This window comes from Tripterygium wilfordii, chromosome 2 (genome assembly GCF_013401445.1).
Source record: "Tripterygium wilfordii isolate XIE 37 chromosome 2, ASM1340144v1, whole genome shotgun sequence".
NCBI classification, from domain to species: Eukaryota; Viridiplantae; Streptophyta; class Magnoliopsida; order Celastrales; family Celastraceae; genus Tripterygium; species Tripterygium wilfordii.
This window is the reverse complement of record NC_052233.1, coordinates 11051615-11070178: the sequence shown is the minus strand read 5'-3', so window position 1 is coordinate 11070178 and position 18564 is coordinate 11051615. Positions and strand designations below refer to the sequence as shown.

Here is an 18564-nt window from a genome sequence, read left to right as displayed (position 1 = left end):
ATTTTATTTTCCTGTGCAATTTATGGTTATTAATTATGAGATCTTGCAACGGGTGGTGTAGGCGTGGATAATCTAAAAAGATCGTCGAAGTTATCCAGTGGTACTATAGTTGTGTAGGCGTGGACAATCTATAGATATAGCCATAGACTATATAGTACGAAAAGAAAGCAATATTAATCATGAAAAAGAGGTGCATTTCACTTGTATTGTAAAGGACAGGCTAAAACCTACAATGTTGCAGAAACCTTTATACCATATTTAGAAACTTATATAAGCTTGCTTTTACAAAATCTTCAGTAATATTTGTTAGTCAATTTCCATGGAGAAAACTCATCAGCACAAGTCATGAACACCTAGGACTAGAAACCAGCTTGGAAAGAGAGTTTAGGGTTTAGGAACAGCAGCCTTGTTGATGCATACATTTGAGAAACAGAACTTCAAAATCTCAATCCATATTGGCATTGAAGGGCGGAGGGAGGGGGACTACACTAGGTTGTAATCTCCTAATTTTTTGGAAAAAAATTACTACTACTATGTATTTATGTGTATGCTTATGTGTATGTATGTGTTTATATATATTTTATGTTTATATATATATATATATATATATCTTTTTATGTGTATTCTTTAGTGAGTGTATGTATATTTTTGTATATTTAGACTAAGATGTTTGAAAAGTTTCCTTTTTATTTATTATATTTTTGTATATTTAGACTAGGATTGATGTTTGAAAAGTTTACTTTTATTTATTACCTAATAACAATGAACAATAATTATGTGTTCTAATTATACATTTACATATTATTTCATCTTACATGCATGGTTTTTGATTAATTTCCATCAATTTTAATATATAATTATGCTAATGTTTTGGGTTATTTTATGCCACCAAATATCAAGACGAATGTACATCGACAATATCATTTTACATAGAAGTAATGTTGTAAATAGTCTTAAAAAAAATTTGAGGGTGTTACCCCGAACCCCCGTCAACTTCTACTAGCCCCCAACCTCAGTTCTTGCTCCTCTTGGGCCATTGCATGAATGTCCATTGTAATGAAGCAAACCAGCTTGCCTTCCTATATTTATGGCATTGTTTTAGTTTTCTAATCCAACCGTGAATAGTTTTCAATGATGCCCATACTATTATTAGACTTAACTAAATAGGAGAACAAGCCAAGAACACAAAAGGACAACATCAAGAGATCTCCAATTGTCAACTGATTCCATTTTACAGCCTGCTTTAGCTACTTAGTCACTTGAAGTGATTATTTATTTTGTATATTCTTCAAGTATTAATAATATTTGCGCCTTTTATAAAAAATAAAATAAATTGCACAGCTATTAAGTCATTTGTATTAGCGAATTGCTGCATCTCTTTTCAATATATGTACACCATACACTGCTAAAATGTTCACTGAACAGAAATCAAAACCATCAAACCAAACTTTTGTTGGCTCATTTTTTTGAGGAAAAAAAAGGGTTTGTTTTTCCTCAAGATTCTAATATAAGCAGCCATATTTTGAGGGAAATTTAGAATTTCAGAAGAAGTGGTTGTCCTGCTGCAGGAATTGATGATCAGAATGCAAAACAATCTCCGATGATGCAAGGCCCGGATATATATAGTGACCTGCAGGGTTTTGTTCTGAGGAGGAGGGGTAAAGTGCTGAATTAGGGTTTTATCTCTTCAGAATTTGAATTAGGGTTTTGATGTATTGTTGAAACCCTACTTTGTTGTTGGCCATTTGGGTAGGTCACGATACTTGCACTAGGGTTTTGTACTTGATGATGAGGATCAGCATTGTAGATCTCCCAATTTCCAGGAATAACTATATCCTTGGATTTTGAGATCCCAATGTTGTCGGCAGTACTAGTGCCCAAGAGTTTCTCCATAATTATGTTGACTGAAGCCATTTGAACCCCTAACAACACATCACTCGGTGCTTCATTCGTTATTTCATGGCTGCTGCAAGACAACAAATCTTGTTTGATCTTCATTTTCTCCGTTGTCCTCTCCCTTGCTCTTGCTCTTGCCTTGTCCCTTGATTCTCTTGTTTGTAATAATTGTACCACCCCTTGTTTAACCACCTTTTTGTTGTTGTTCTTCTTCTTATAATTCTTCTTCTGTTCTCCACTAACAACATTCTCTGAAGTAGATAAAACAGTGCTCTTGCCACCAGCAAAACAAGTGAGATCCTTGATGGCAGGCTCTGATTTAGATAAGAGCCACTCAATGGTTTCGCTTGCTTTGTCAAAACCCAGCATGTCTTGGAGATCAAAGAACTTTCTTGCAATTGGTAGTGAGAGTGTCATTCTCCTATCTCTTGGTCCATGAGCAGTGTAGATCTTGGTGTGCCTGTCCTTCTTCCACCTTTTACTACTTGACTTCTTCCCACTTCTTGTGCTTACATTATTTGTAACACTAGCCTCGTTTGAAGCCAAATCATGACCATTCATTACTATCTCACCAGATTTGGACCCCTGGATCTGCTGCTGCTCTTCTTCTTCTTGTTGTTGTGATAACAAGAGATTCAACAGAAAATCTTGATCATCATTGTCATTATCAAGAAACAGTGGAGGGAGTTCCAAGAATGGTGGAGGGTTATTCATGTCTTGGTGTATGGAGGAGCTAGGGTTAATAATGTTTTTGGATTGGTTGTATGAGAAGGATAAGGAACCTACTTGAAGGAAACATTGATAGTGATGATATACCTAATTATAAGGTCCTCTTCTTTGTCTTCTTCTTTAAAAGAAAAAAGCGATCAAATATGTGGTGTAGCTTAGAGAGAGATGATTGGTTTAGATGGTTAAGTTAGTTGTTTGAACTTCATAGCATATATGCGTGGGAGGCCGCAAATTCTAACACCCACTCTGGCACGATTTGGAGTTATTTTCTCATTGGGTTTCGACCCAGGACTTAACCGGCTCATGCATATGGTTTACAGGTATTGCATGTGACCCGTAGATTTACATTGAGGTGGAATCCAGTGAACTGTGCTTTCAATGGATTTCCTTATCACACAAAAAAAGTAGCTTAGATCGAGAGAGATAAAGATATAAAAGCAATAAGACTGTTGGAATAGAAAACATAAGGTGGTCACCATGTGCCAAAAAAGATGATGAAAGTGAAGGCACACAAATATGAAAAAAAAAAAAAAAAACCCTACTACTTCTACTACAGTGGCTGGACTTTTCCTCCATTTTTCGGTGAGATTCATCACGTGGTGCAGGGGGTACGTGGTTGCTTGATAGTTGATGGCCACCCCCGTGGCCCTTGGCATTGTGTGTCTGAGCTGCCATGACTATGATCTAGAGCTAAGAGACCTAGCCATATGATTTAGAGGAGGAATAATTGTTGTAAATAAACCTCGTAGACAAGACACAGACAATAAAACAATAAACAGAGCAATCAAAACAGAGAGAAAAAGAAGAACACAAGGTTTATATGGTTTGAAAAGAGTGTCTACGTCTATGGCTGGTTTCTCTATAAGAATTCTAGTAGTACAATTGAATTAAGGTTTCTCCCTTTTATAGCAAGCTACTTAGGTACTCAAAAATACAATTATATCCCTACTAAAAATAATCAATACTCATCAATAACACCCACTCTGACTCGACTGGTATGCTTCGCTCCCTTCTCGCCCAACTTCCCCTATTCTAGAGATTTTATATATTAAATAATTTTTTCTAATATGTGTCATTTTATTTAACAAGAAACTTACAATCACCCATTTGTATCTTCATAGACCAATTTTGACTGCACGGCCAAAGAAGTTACCATATTTAGCAGTTAGCACTGCTGTACTCCATTATAAAGCGTCCTGCACCTGAAACGGTCCGTGTTAGGCACAGTCTTGTACTATATGGATATAGAGTTCCTTTTATAGCAAGTATATTGTTGGAGGTGTTCAGACCCCAGAATGTATGGGGTTAGATTTGGAGGGAAAATCCCATGTCCAATGCTTCTGGAAGGACAAGGCTAGGCCCAATGGTTCCTGCCAAGACCGGGCTTTAAAACTAAGGTACCAAGCTCAAGCCCGGACTCAGCTCACATTCTTAAAATGGCTCTACAAGTCCGGCAGGACAGATTTCATGCATGATGATCAACTCTACCTACTTTCTAAAACTCTGTTGGATTGAAAAATGAAGAGTTAAGGTAGAATTAACGGAGGGAGAGTTAACAGAGGAGAGTTAACGGAGGGAATTTCTCTTAAATGAAGAATTAAGTAGAGTGAAGGTCCTTAGGCCTTAATCAAAGGGTGTTGACTGGGCTCCGAATAATAATTGGGCTGGACTCTAAAATTGAGGTCAGATTCCTAGCCTGATGGGCCTTGTTACATCTCGTGATGAGCATTGACTATTGAATCAATGGGAATTGTTAAAAATCTCACAAAAGAAGCCACGCGGGCCATGGGCCCATAACGTGAACAGTAACTCAGGTGCATTTGATCAAACTTTTCTCGCTTCTTCTTTTAATCTCTCTAAAATGGTTCAAACTACAAACAGGGATAAACTTTCTTTAGAAATTTTGTTGATTTTTTTTTTTGACTCTTGCATAATGTAAAGGAGCACCCTTGGTCCTGCTAGACAAAGGATACAAACTTTGTTCTTCACTGCTTAATTTATATATCCCCTAGTTATTGCAGAAGTAAAACTTTAACACCAATTTTATGAGAGAATCACGAGTGACTTAGATGACACTCATGTGTGTGATATTTCATAAATGTCTCGAGTTTTTCGAACCTCCCGCATGGCCCCATCTGCTTCCCCTATATTTAAAAAAAAAACTCACCAATTTTATGGAATTTGTGTGAAAAAGTGTGATTTTGTTCGGGTCCACAGAGATCTTTACTGACTAATTAAATCCTAAGCGATCCGATAACTTTAACCAGTTCAACCTGCTAGATTGTGATTCCTAATTTGGTCGGATACATATTAAGCACATCATTAGTATATAATGCGACTTCTCAAAGGCTAAGTGCGGAATCTTGGAAGTGTTTGGATCTAATATCCTATTGCGTAGACATGGCCCATATTAACACAAGGCCCACATATATACACACACATGACACATATATATACATAGGAGCCTAAAAAGCCAAACGTCATGACAGAGTGGCACTGATGTCATCATGAGCAAACCACACACCAAGGTCCTTTCTCGAGGGCTTGCAAATGTTGTTAGTGGTGCTGCAGCTATCATCAAAGATTTGAATAAGGGTTTTTCTTCTTCTTCCTTTTTTTTTTTGTGTAAAATATCAATTACACACCACCATGGCACCATGTATATAAAAAATAAAGTGTACTTATAAAGATGATATATACAAGTGTAAGGAATGGGGACCAAAGCAGCCATGCGTGTGACCACATTTACAGTAAAAAAAAAAAGGGCTAAATCTTTCAATATCCCTGGTGGTTTAGGCCATTTCTAGATATCCCTCGTGTAATTCATAATTTTTGATAGGTGATCCCCTATATTTAGATTTATCTATTGTGAGATCATTTGCATTGTCTGAAGAAGAAGGTGGTTAGAGAGGGAGGTATTATAAGAAGTGAAAATTTAGTTTCATACGACAATGTATAATGTTTAAGCGTATTTTTCAATGAAAAAATTTAAATGGATGAAGGAACCTCGCAAGAGAAAAATTAAGTACAATCATTGTTTCTCAAATTTCTATAACTACAGAAAATGTACCCAGAAATGATGCAAACCATAAGCGGTATTGTTAACATTTAGCCCAAATAAAAAAAAAAAACAAAATCAACCATTCCTAAAGGCTTCCTCTTGTTCAAGCCAATAGAGAAACATCACGAGGAGAAAGAGCCAACAGTGTTTTTTTTTAGACGTAACAGAAAAAGGGACAAGAGTGTTTTTTGAGTCTAGGTAGCTTCCGCCCTCAGATTGGTCTAAACAAGTATGGTGTCGAAAAGGGACACAAAAAGGTAAGTTGGTTAAATGATTTATGTTCAACTTTTGTTAGCAAAACCTACTTATTAACTGTGTATTTACCAAGACCATGCATGCTGGTCGACTGCATTGAGCCTTGTTAGCTTATACTCTACTTCTGTTATATATATCTAGTAGTATTTTTTTTTTACCCAAACACATGATGGTTCAGAAGAGTTGCCGAAACTCTTCTGGACCAACAAACACAGCAGCCCAGCGGCAGCCTAAACTTGGTACTACTTGATAAAAGAAAACAGTGATTAGCTAGAAGCTCGGAATACCGTGCCACTTGCCCAAAGTCATATCAAACATCTATCATACCTATGGATTCTAGCTCTTAAACTAACCATGCAACAACTTTTTTTGATAACGAGAGAATCCACCGAAAGCACAACTCAAGAGCCACATGTAATATCCGCAAATCATATGAGCCGGTTGGGTCCTAGGTTGACACTCAATACGAAAATAACGTCAAATTGCGTCAAGGTGGGCGTTAGAACCTACGATCTCCCATGCACCATTGCAACAACCCAGTGATGATGTTGTCATTTTACTTCAATATATTCAAAACTTAAACAACACACCAAACAATAGTCGACTCAAGTTCAACTTATGAATAATAATTTTATATAAGCAAATCAATAACATTTAATCTTTTTGTGAATTCTGAATATGTGTCGATGTGTGTATTGTCCAGCTTTATAACCTAAAGACAAACAAAAACTTAACCAAACAAGACACTCACATGCTGTTGGAGAAAAGGGGGGCCCGTCCTTCCACTATAAGAGTTGAGTAGTGTACGTGCTCCAAAATTCTCCTATACCTACCAAAACTAAAAAAAGATCCAATAAGTTCCAAAAGAGCCATGAATGTACATGTAACTGAAACCAAGAAACTAAAAAAAACTTGTGGCCAGAGACAGAGAGAGAGGGAGAGATGGAGTGTGTTCCAAGACACAATGATTACATGGTCTTGGGGAAGCAGAAAGGTTGGCGTGGAAATAGCCCAAGAGTATGGAAGAACGTGGGGAGGTCTTGACTAAGCTTATAAACAAAAACATTTATGATAGGAATCCCATCAGTTGAACATTAATTCAATTATCCTAATAGTTAATTTGTATGTATAAGATTTTATATGTATTATGTTGGTTGTTGGACATGTAGAACCTATGAATTTATTTGAATCTTGTGCGTTCAACTCAGGCAATTGGGATAACGTGTTGGGATTTCAAAACAAAAGAAAATGTTTTATTTGAAAATTATTTAACAACAAAACAAAAAGGGAAAAGAAAAAAAAGAAAGGAAAAGGTTTAGCTAAGGCTTTTATCATGATGATACTATCAGCCTTTTTTGGTCTTTGGTCGGTCGACAATCTGTGTGTTGTGTCTTCACTCTGTTTTTCGTCTTTGTGTTTCCAATCCCACTCTCTCTCTCTCTCTCTCCATTGCACTACTCACATAGTGTAATAATACACTTTGAACCAATCACAAAGGAACAATACTTTTTCTTTTTTTATAATCAATAAAATGAAAAGATCCCCACCCACACCCCCCACCCTGATAGATCGATAAACGAATGTCATAAGCATAAAGTTTAACAGTACTCTCCCCCTCTACATCAGTTTTGATAGTGATCCCAATAACTGAGACACCGGTTATGATGAGGATAGGGATGTCAATAGTTGATATTTCAGTTATTATAATTGTTGAGTTATATATACAAGATTTCATGTAAGACATGTAGAATTCATGAATTCATTTGAATCATGTACGTCAAACCCCACAACTTGAGATAATTGAAATTCTAACTGTTGGGATGTTTATGGCACACCACACACCCACAAGACTCTATATATATATTTAGCGTGGTGAACCAAATAGAGCAAAAATACAACAAAGAGGAAAGCTTAGTTCCTATCAATAAAGGATAAAAAGAGATAAGAGCACTCAAGTGTCCATGTCAAAGCAAGCCCTCCGTTGAAGCCATGAAAGAGGAAGATTATCAAGGAGAGTGTTCTCAGAACATCCAAAACCTTCAAGCCTACTATGGAGGAGGAGCTGGAGGAGGAGGAGGAGGATTGAATGATTTTATTCCAGAAGTTTCTCCAATCCAGCTTCCATGGTCTCTACCTCCGGTCCGGGTCGACCAAGACCCTTTTCTAATCCATCAACCCCAATTACCTCCGCCGTCTTATTCTGGTTTGTTCAATAGAAGAGCTCCCGGGCTTCAGTTTGCTTATGATCATGCCACGTCAGCGGCTGATCATCTTCGGATCATCTCAGAGGCGCTTGGAGGACCCGCCGGTGGCTCAGCTCCTTTCGGTCTTCAAGCCGAGCTTAACAAAATGTCCGCTCAAGAAATCATGGACGCCAAGGCTCTCGCCGCTTTGAAAAGCCACAGCGAAGCTGAGCGGAGAAGAAGAGAGAGAATCAACACCCATCTCGCTAGGTTAAGAAGCTTGCTTCCCAGCACCACCAAAGTAAGAATAATAATTATATTATTATTATTATTATTTTGCAAGATTTTATATACCAAAAATCAAAGATCTAGGTTATAAATAGGACTTAATTGTGTAGTCATGACATTCTATTATCTCTCAGTCGTGTCTTACGGATCTCAGTTTTTTTTGTCTCATGCTATCCTAAATATTGAGACGATGAGATCGATGAACGTACGTCAAGTATTTGGCATAATTGAGATAAAAAATAATTGGATCTTTAGTATTTTCGATTCTCGTTCGGTGTGGCAATTGTGGTACCTATTTCCGAGGAAAAAGGGGTTGATTTCCCTGGTTTGTTATGATAAAGAGGAACCAAAATGAGCTCAAAAAAGCTTACACTAGAAATTTCTTGCCGGCTATAACTCAGTCAAACTACTAAATAGCTAGCCGCTCCTTCTTGTGACTTGTCATAATCTTCTTTTTTATTTTACAGACGGACAAGGCGTCATTGCTGGCTGAAGTGATACAACATGTGAAGGAGCTGAAGAGGCAGACTACGTTGATCGCAGAAACAAGTCCGGTGCCAACGGAGATGGATGAGTTAACAGTGGATGCGGCGGATGAGGATGATGGTAGGTTTGTGATAAAAGCGTCGCTGTGTTGTGAAGACCGGACTGATTTGTTGCCGGACCTTATAAAGACATTGAAAGCTTTACGTTTGAGGACATTGAAAGCGGAGATTACTACGCTTGGTGGGCGTGCTAAGAATGTTCTTTTTATTACTGGAGATGATGAAGATTCTAGTTGTGATGATCAGCAGCAACAACAGTATTCAATAAGTTCAATTCAAGAAGCGTTGAGAGCTGTGATGGAGAAGACGACTAGTAGTGGGGATGATCAGTCTTCTTCTGCAGGGAATGTTAAGAGACAAAGAACCAATATTAATATCCTTTGAAGTTTGAACCGTTGTTTGTGGGGGCGGTTTCTTTCTTCGAAAATGATAAAGATCATATCAATTGGTGTTTCAGTTATCCCAGTTATTGTATTGGACGCAAATGATTCAAGTGAATTCGTGGGTTTCACATGATACACGTGAAATCTTGTGCGTACAACTCAGCAGTTGAGATAATTGAGATATCAGTTGTTGATCCTATCATTATTGTTTTTTTCTAATTTTCTTTTCTTCTTCACATTCTTCTTCTCTTGTTTTTTGTCTTTTTTCTTTCCTTAGGGGGTGTGCTTACGTGTATTTTTTATCAGTGAGGAAAACAGGTAATGATGGTGTGTTTTGTGTACTTGCATGGCTAGTGCTACTCCATGACATAGGAAATAAATAGAGAGAGGCCGGTATGATCATGAACATCAAGTGTGGTTAGGTTTTCAGTTTGTTGTGTGTTTTTGTTTAGTTTTGAATATTATATGAATCTGAGTGTGACTGTGTAGAGGGGAAAAGGAGTCAGAGAGAGGTGTATGAAGACATTTAACGTATGTACTGGAGAACAAAACAAACACTCTGACTATGGTAGTGTATGTTTGTAACCAAACGAAATCAGCAGCAGAGAGGAACAAAGTCTACATTTTCTATGTTAGGTCTCGATATAAGGTTTATCTTCCCAAGAAAAAGATATTTGCTATTTCTTTACCCCTCTCTCTCTCATATATATGTGTGTATATATGGTGGTGGTGGTGGAAGTTTATATATATGAATCTTGATCATCATAAGATATTGTTGTTGTTGTGACTTCTTATTCTATTTTCTTGTCCCCACCCACCATGATCCCTACATACATATATATAGTTCCTTTCCGGACAATGTTGTTTCAGGCTTCCCACCTCTATATATATATATATAGTTTCAGGGACCCAAAAGAACAAAGATGGTTATGGTCCTTAATTTCCTTGATTGAGGTTTGTATTTCCTTCTGAAATGGCAAAACCATACTTGATCAGCTGTTTGAAAGGTTTGCATGCGCTAATCAGTGGCCTGCATGTGACACATTACAAGTTTTCATGGCAATATTATTCTGATGGATGGTAAAAGGGGAAGATTGTTGTATAATTGCTTAGAATGAAACATGATAGACTTCCCTTGTCCCTTCTAGGTAACCAACAAAATGGTAGTAACAAACGCTCCAAAGTTATTATGGTGTTGGGGTGAAAGGATATGGACAATGATTGTGTAATATTGGTGGTGTGGAGAGGTATACTAAACAGATTCGGGGGCTTTTCAATTACCTAGAATTTACAATTCATATTTAATAGTGGTGAAAAAATGGGACATTTTTTTTTTGATAAATGTCAGACAAGTTTAAAAAATGGAAAAACAAAAGTGTGGAGCCCCGGATTTACAATAAGCATGACATTATTATAAATGTAACATTTATACGTAAATGCATGCTTGGAGCATTACTTCTTCTTTTATTTCATGAAGAACAGAACTTAATTTGAATCTGAATAGCCCAAAAGAGAATTAAGTTTGAAGCCTTTGAAAATGCAGCTTAATTACCTATATATGTGAATTATCAAAACATGCATGCATATTATTCTTGCCTTCATGGTATATGAGTTTGTCTACATGAGTCTAGTCAAAGTCACGCACCAAAAAACCCTAATTAAAGTCATGACGTGGCAGCATATTCTTGGTCTAAAATATCAATATGACAATTATTGTTGGGAGAATAATGAAGATGAATATTGTTGAGGTATTGTTTTATTTTCCTTATCCAGAAATCGGTTGAGCAAGGCCTGGTATTGCATAATGTACCGGGCCCGTGTTTGGTCAACAGCTTGGGCCGTAGAAAAACCCTCTTCAATGTTGACTATTGATCTAGCCCACGCTTAGTCAACAAACTTGGGCCGAAGCTTGTGTATCCACAGGCAGCGGAACAAAAGGAATGCCAGATAGATATGAGGTTGCTTTCTCCTCTTCCTTTTTCCTTCAATGAAGTCTGCCTGCATAAACAAATTCGGTTAAAATTCACTCTATTTCTTTCCTTTTTTTTGTGTTGACGAGAATTAAACTCCGCCTCTCAAGTCCGTGTGTACAAAAATTTCTTATCTAACAATAGAATAAATTGAATCAAAATTCAACGAGTTGCCATAAAAATATTACCCCTATTGATTTCGAACTCATGATATTTTGAGTCATAGAGTTTGATCTAAGTGAGATTGAGATTTGATGTTTGATTAGACTTGGACCATATTGGAAGTTTGGCGATAGTGGGGCTCTTTCGATGGTTGTTAGGAAGCTTCCCTTGACAATAATTGATTAATTTCTGATCAGGATAAGGTACAGTACAAACAACCAGTCCATGATGTCGACAACATATTGCTAGAGGATAGAATAAAGTATAAACTGTTTATTTATAAGATAGGACAACTACACAAACATCAAATGTTTTATTTTTCTTTAATTGGAATATATCATTTTCAGTTGTTGAGTTATACACATATGATTCAAGTGAATTCATGGGTTTTACATGTCTCACACGATGCACATGAAATTCTGCAAGTACAATTCGACAGCTGGGATAACATATTAACAACTATTGAAATACCTACCATGACTGATATTAATTCACATATCTTTGAATTTTGCATATTTAATTGTAATGTAAGATGAAGTATCCGTAGGGTAAAGAGGTTGCCTAGCATCTTTACTATGAGAAACGCTAAACGACGCTCTCTACCAAACAGGTAGGAAACGACATTGTATTTCTTCACTACCACTTTTGCTATTCACGATCCTATAACTTCCTTAACTTAAATTTTAAGTTTTAAGATTTTAGATTTAGATGAGTGTCAATCGTGTATGTTAACCCCATGCACGCACACGGGTGCACAAACATGTGCGAGCATGCATACAAATACTCCCCCGATCATATCCCCCAATTTATCGATTAGAATTATCAACCAATCAAGTACATTCAAACACGTTTGCCACCTATAGCACCATAGAATTATTTATTTAGCACACGAATATCCACTTACCTAATGATGGACAAATTTTTTTATTAAGCAAATTATTTATTTAACTACTAGTTAATCCTTTGAACTTTTATTTTATTGGAAAATATCCCCAACAAGAATAAAGAAGGCAAAAAGGTCATTTTACAGAATATTATTATAGGAAAATAAATAAATAAACACTTTGCTTTAGCTTGAAAGCGAAGACACAAAGACAAAGGTCTCCCCATTCAAAATCCATTCTCTCGCTTTCGTCGATGTTCTTTCTCTTGTAAATTCCGTCTCTCTGCCAATCCTTTCAAACCATCTGCCGCAATTTGAATCTCAATTACAGACTCCGAGTAGAGAGAGATCGCCGGAGAGGAGTGTTGTGTCTGTTTAGTATTATTGGGAGTATGCTGGTTCGGAGGAGAGTGGTGATAAGCTGGAGGAGAGTGGGCACGTCGCTTCACGCCCTCGTTGCTCATTCCTTGCTTTTCTCCTTCACGGTTTTGCTTGTTCTCAAGCTTCAACTCGCGAAGTTCTACTCCTGGTGGTTAGTTTTATGTTCTTTGTTAATTTTATTAGACACAGAACCTTTTGTTTTATGTTATTAGTTTACAGAACGCGTTGCAAATTCTCTCTGGTGATATATCGCATATCTGGAGAAATTTCTCTCGCAGATTATGTGCGATTTGAATGGTCTGATTACACGAGTCTAATTTATTCGGTGCTGAACTGCTGATAGAATTTAAGTTTTCTTGTTCAAGTTTTCGCAGTTACTTGTTTATTGACAATATAATTTAGCGCTTAGATGTGAAGACATGAATAACCTAGTATACCAATTAATCTGGTTGGCTAGCCATTGATATTGAGAACAATCTGTAGTTGCGAAAGAAGAATATCATTCAGGAAAGACTGACACATATGTTATGCTAATCTTAATAGAATCTATTGACCTCAAATACACTTAAACAATTGCCTTCTTAAACAAGATTCCTGTATTAGTCTTGTCGGATTGAAGGACCTCCTTATTCAATGTACATACAAGCCAATACGGTGATGCAATGCAATCCGTTGACCTTGTGATTCCCAAAAAATTAATATGATCAAGAGAAACGTTAAGAGAAACTATGGTTGATGAAGAATTACCAGTGCTGTGTTACCGTCGAGGAAAATGTAAATCATGTCTGAGGCTCTGAGAATGCCAACTAAGATTGCCATCATATACTTGGGGGTTTTGCCACTTTGCCTCTTTATTGTTTGCGTGATTGTCGATTTGTCCGAATTTTCTCCCCAACATTTTTTTCCCATTGTGATGGTAGTTTCTAAAATAACGAGTATTTTCCAAATACGAAGAGTTCATAAATAAAATAACGAGTATTCTCTCGTTGACAAGAAAACATACTGCATATATTTTTGAAGTTGGTAACACATTATTCTTTCTTTTTATTGGCCAATAGGACTTAATACATGTTAATCTGACACATAGAAAAGCAACTAGCCCGGAATTTTTCATATCTACATGACAGTAATTTCTTTATTTATTCTCTTAATCTAATGATTCTATTTCATCTTGCAGGATTGTATTTGCACCATTATGGCTATTTCATGCTGTTGTTTCACGAAACAGGTTTTCGTTGCCTGCTCCATCAAAGCCTCATGGTCGCGAAGTACTATCTTCAACTTGTTTGGGATATAATCTTACTTATTTGGAACATCAAATTTTGATTTTCAAATCTATCATGTTAACAATATGTTAATCATCTCTTTTTCATGGAAGTGGGCGCCATTTCATGCTGTCATGGCAACACCGTTGTTTATCGCTTTTGAACTACTCCTTTGTATACATCTTGAAAGCCAATATGGTAAAGATGCGCCATCCTTACTAGCTATTTCATTGTTTAGAAATTCTTGCTTTAATCATTCTTCCATTATTCAGACATTGGAAACTTAATTGTATATGTTCTTGACTGTATTGCAGTTGTGAACTTGAAGATTGTGTTTGTGCCCTTGTTGGCATTTGAAACAGCCATATTGATTGATAATATCAGGTATGCGTCTTTTCCCAAGGTATGATAATTTTGTCTTGAGAGTAACTACTATTTAGTCATTGGGCATTAGTTTGGATCAGTCTGTTGATTCTCTCTTATTGGATGATTATGTAAAAAAAAAATTTGTGTTCATATGCTGTCCAACGAGGTGGAGTTCTCACAAACTTTTCTTGCATTCAAATTGTAAAATATGTGCATACAATTATCACCATTCACTTAGTGTTGATTGTGTTTTTTGTACCTTTTGTTTTTCCTTTTCTTCCCCTCAAACAGAAAGCATGCTATTTCAGTGACTTTGTTGTCTACATGAGTCCTTGCCCCTTATTAAATTGGGAACTTGCCAATTATGGTATGAGGCCAGCCAAGGAGCTAATTAGAAAGAGTAGGCAAACAAGGCAAAATAATTTCCTCATTTAATATTTTATTGTGAGTATAGCAAAGAACCAAAGGCATAAAGTTATTTGAAATGTGCATATTGCCCTGACTTTAAGATTATATTATATAAAAAAAATTCCTTAGCCATGCTAACCAATGTTTGTGCTTTACATAGGATGTGTAGGGCTTTGATGCCTGGAGATGAGGAAAGCATGAGTGATGAAGCGATATGGGAGACCCTTCCTGTAAGTCTTAATCTTCTTTGGGTTCTGTTATTATTTTTATTTTTGGAATGGAAAAGAATTTTATTGAGAAAGTGTCAAGAAGGTGCAGAGAAAAATACAAAGAGGTCAGGCAAATGACCTTAAGGAGATTGTTACAAGAATTCTGTTGTCACTCTGCTTAAATATAATCATGATAATTGAAGTTTTTTTTTTTTTTATAATCATGGTGGTTGCTGTTTTTTTTTTTTTGGATATAATTGATAATCATAGTTGTTGTATATCTTGTATCCCTTTTTTTTATATAACTTGCATACTAAAAACCAATTTTTGGATTCCAGCACTTTTGGGTTGCAATATCAATGGTCTTTTTCATAGCTGCAACAACATTCACTCTATTGAAGTTATCTGGTAAGTTGTTTATTTCTCTATTGAAATAATAAAAACTCCTCGAGTTACCACTGCATGCTTGAAAGAATGTTAAAGCAACTATGATACGTACTGAAATCAATGGGAAATATTCGTAGGAGTTGGAAGTGGATATGGTACATCAAATAATGTTGGCCACTAGTAATTGGTGAGCAATACAGTTATCACAGGAAAAATTCGGTGTGTGTTTCTGCTTTTCTGGTAACACTGAAAAGTAGATACCTTTTCTATGCAGAATTTTGAAGCGCTATAGTGTCTTCATTCTGTTCATTTTGCACTGGATCACTGTTCTAATATTTACACAAGGGTAAACCATTCAATGGATAGGATATATTCATGAGCCACGACTATTTTGCTACAGACCCCTAGTTTGTATTCTACAATCTGCAGCATCTTGATGCATTGTTTGGTAGCTTTAATTGATATGCATTAATAAAGGAACTGAAAAAATTGTGGTTCCTTGTGAACTCATGAAAAATAGATGTGTACTGCTAATATCCAAACTGTATCTGGCATGCACTCTAGCATTACTCGAGGTTATCATATTTTATCTTCGCAATTTATTTGGCGAAACTATTCTTAACTTGATTCCTGGAAATAGCGCATGTAATGCTAGTAGTAATGCATTGCAGCTCTTTTTACTCTTTTTTTCGACTCTTTGCTTTCCCTGATTGCATTTACAATTTTTGTAGGTGATATTGCAGCTCTTGGTTGGTGGGACTTATTTATAAATTTTGGGTAAAGTAGTGTTCTATTTACCATAATTTTTTATGGCTTGTCCCCATTGTCTGTGTGTTTACCTGTTGCACTAATATCTTTGGATCGGCTTTGACAGTATTGCAGAGTGCTTTGCCTTCCTTGTTTGCACAAAATGGTACAATCCTGCAATTCATAGGCATTCTTATATTGGAGAATCTAGCTCAAATTCAGTGACTATTAGATATCTTGATTGGAATAGAGGGTTAGTATTTACTTCGGAAGAAGATCAGGAACAAAGCAGGATATGCAACTTGCAGGATATTGGTGGACATATTATGAAAATTCCTTTTATTATATTTCAAATACTTCTTTTCATGCGCTTAGAGGTATTATGGTTGTCGTGAAGCCTCTTGTGGAAAGTTGCTCAAGAGCTTTTTGAGTTGATATTGATACTGTTTACTTGTTGCTTCAAAAAATTTCAGGGAACGCCACCTAGTGCTAGAGATATCTCATTTCCAGTTTTATTTGTTCCGCTTTTTCTGCTACAAGGAGCTGGAGTTCTGTTTACTGCATATAGATTGGTAGAGAAAATTTTTCTTTTGCTTAATAGTGGAGCTGTTTCGGGAAGATGCTTTGCTTTAGCATCAAAGGCTAGAGATTGTTTTGGGTTCTTGCACCATGGATCAAGGTAATGAAGGACATTAATTGAACTTCTGATATATACAAAGTAGCTGTTATTGCTTATGCTTTATCCCTGTCAACAGATTACTGGGATGGTGGTCAATTGATGAAGGAAGTCGAGAAGAGCAGGCCAGACTTTATTATACTGGAGTGTCTGGGTGTGTTTTTGTGATCTAAAAATTTTACTTTTATGTACTTTTTTTTTTCCATTCCTGCACCACGATGCCAATTATTTGAGTGTTAAGTTGGAATGTGCTTGATATCCTCAAATGTTACAACTTGAAAGTTTAGTACCGTTACCATATGGTTGTTGAATGAATTTCTTGGGTTAACTTTGTTGACCTTTTCTTGGATCCTGGTTATCTAGGTATGACACTTTTTCATCTGATGCTATGAAGAAAATGCCTAAATCGGATCTTGTTGAGGAGGTAAATTCAAGAGTTATTTATAGCGTGAACGCTGAAGTTTTTGCTCCCAATTTCATGATTTTCTCCTTAAGCAGCGGTTGTCATCTTTTGTGCGCTTTAAAGCAATACTTTTGGAATTGTTGACCTAATTGAACACAACTCATTTTCTCGCTTTTTGTTTTTTCCTTATAATTTTAGTTTGTTTTTTCTTCAGATTTGGAGACTACAGGCTGCCCTTAGTGAGCAAACAACAGTTACAATGTTTAGCCAGCAGGAGTATGAAAGGCTACAAAATGTAATATCTAAGAACAAGCTCATCTTTTTTGTTTTCGCTTCTTGTGCTAATGCTTGTTTCAAAGGATCTAGCGAACTGCGCTAACCTCCATATTTGAAAATCTCTCAGGAAAAGATCCTTTGTAGAGTTTGCTTTGAAGAACAGATTGATGTAGTTCTGCTTCCATGTAGACATCACGCCTTATGCAGGTATTTCCGCCTAGACTTATGGTAATGTTGTTGTCATTTTGATTGTTTGCTTCTGCTTTCTCCTTCGCTGTGATGAAGATGAAAAAACCACACTGACCGTCCTCATCACAACCCGATTTATGTTTGGTCATACAGATGCTTTGCTTACCTTTCACAAACTAATAAGGTTTCACCACTGACTACCCTTCTTGTTGATGCGCAGCACTTGCTGTGAGAAATGTAAGAAATGCCCAATGTGCCGCGTTCCCATAGAAGAGCGATTGGCTGTATATGATGCGTAGCTTCCCCTGTTTATTGCAAATTACAGATGTATGATTCTCCTTTCAAAATATTCAACCATTGCTTGTGATTTTTAGAAGCAAGCACTGAGACACTGTTATGGTTTCTCCCATCATTTAAGATGCAGTGTGTGCCCACTTCAACAACTGTAAATATTTTTCTGCACAATTTAATGAAAGACTCTCATGGTTTCAAATTTATACTCAATCCATTATTATTTGGAGGTTTTTTTTTTTGTAATAGAATATTCAAGGGTAAACATGGCTAGTTTTTTTTTTTAAAATTTTTAAGCTAACATGTATGTCGGATAGTTGGGTCAGGTCTAAACTTGGGTGGGGAGTGCGTTTGGTTTACATGTTTTTTAGTGTTTTTTTTTTCATTTTTTAGAAAATAGAAAATAAATGGAACATGTGTTTGGTTGGTCAATTTGAGAAACATCATAAACGGAAAATTCTTAGAAAATAATAAAAAGACGTTTTCTATTTTTGTAGAAAACACGGGCTCATTAATTACTCCGTCCTCTTCGTATCTCAACCTCTAATGCTAACGCTCTAAGGTTGGCGTATTTTGAGACGTATCGGAAAGTCATAGAGAAATAACAAAGT

At 36.4% G+C, this 18564-nt stretch overlaps 3 protein-coding genes across 4 annotated transcripts; 2 read left to right on the top strand and 1 right to left on the bottom strand.

Annotated features, from left to right (window-relative positions):
• Positions 1-1671: 1671 nt before the first annotated feature.
• Positions 1672-2610, bottom strand: LOC120011263 (transcription factor TCP12). The gene has a single exon (XM_038862340.1). The coding sequence runs from the start codon at positions 2608-2610 to the stop codon at positions 1672-1674; it is 939 nt and encodes a 312-aa protein (XP_038718268.1).
• Positions 2611-7852: 5242 nt separating this feature from the next.
• Positions 7853-10046, top strand: LOC120012210 (transcription factor bHLH30-like). Its single transcript, XM_038863528.1, has 2 exons — positions 7853-8425; positions 8880-10046. The coding sequence occupies exons 1-2, from the start codon at positions 7931-7933 to the stop codon at positions 9339-9341; spliced, it is 957 nt and encodes a 318-aa protein (XP_038719456.1). The 5' UTR covers positions 7853-7930; the 3' UTR covers positions 9342-10046.
• Positions 10047-12543: 2497 nt separating this feature from the next.
• LOC119982688 lies at positions 12544-18159 on the top strand. Of its 2 annotated transcripts, none has more exons than XM_038826193.1 (14): positions 12544-12887; positions 13914-14004; positions 14115-14199; positions 14316-14385; positions 14936-15005; positions 15323-15392; positions 16103-16148; positions 16246-16495; positions 16592-16797; positions 16874-16948; positions 17158-17218; positions 17412-17492; positions 17601-17680; positions 17816-18159. In XM_038826193.1, the coding sequence occupies exons 1-14, from the start codon at positions 12748-12750 to the stop codon at positions 17892-17894; spliced, it is 1404 nt and encodes a 467-aa protein (XP_038682121.1). In that variant the 5' UTR covers positions 12544-12747; the 3' UTR covers positions 17895-18159. The 2 variants fall into 2 exon arrangements, with proteins under 2 accessions (XP_038682121.1, XP_038682110.1); XM_038826182.1 differs by having other exon boundaries at positions 12546-12887; positions 17883-18159.
• The last annotated feature ends 405 nt before the right edge of the window (positions 18160-18564 follow it).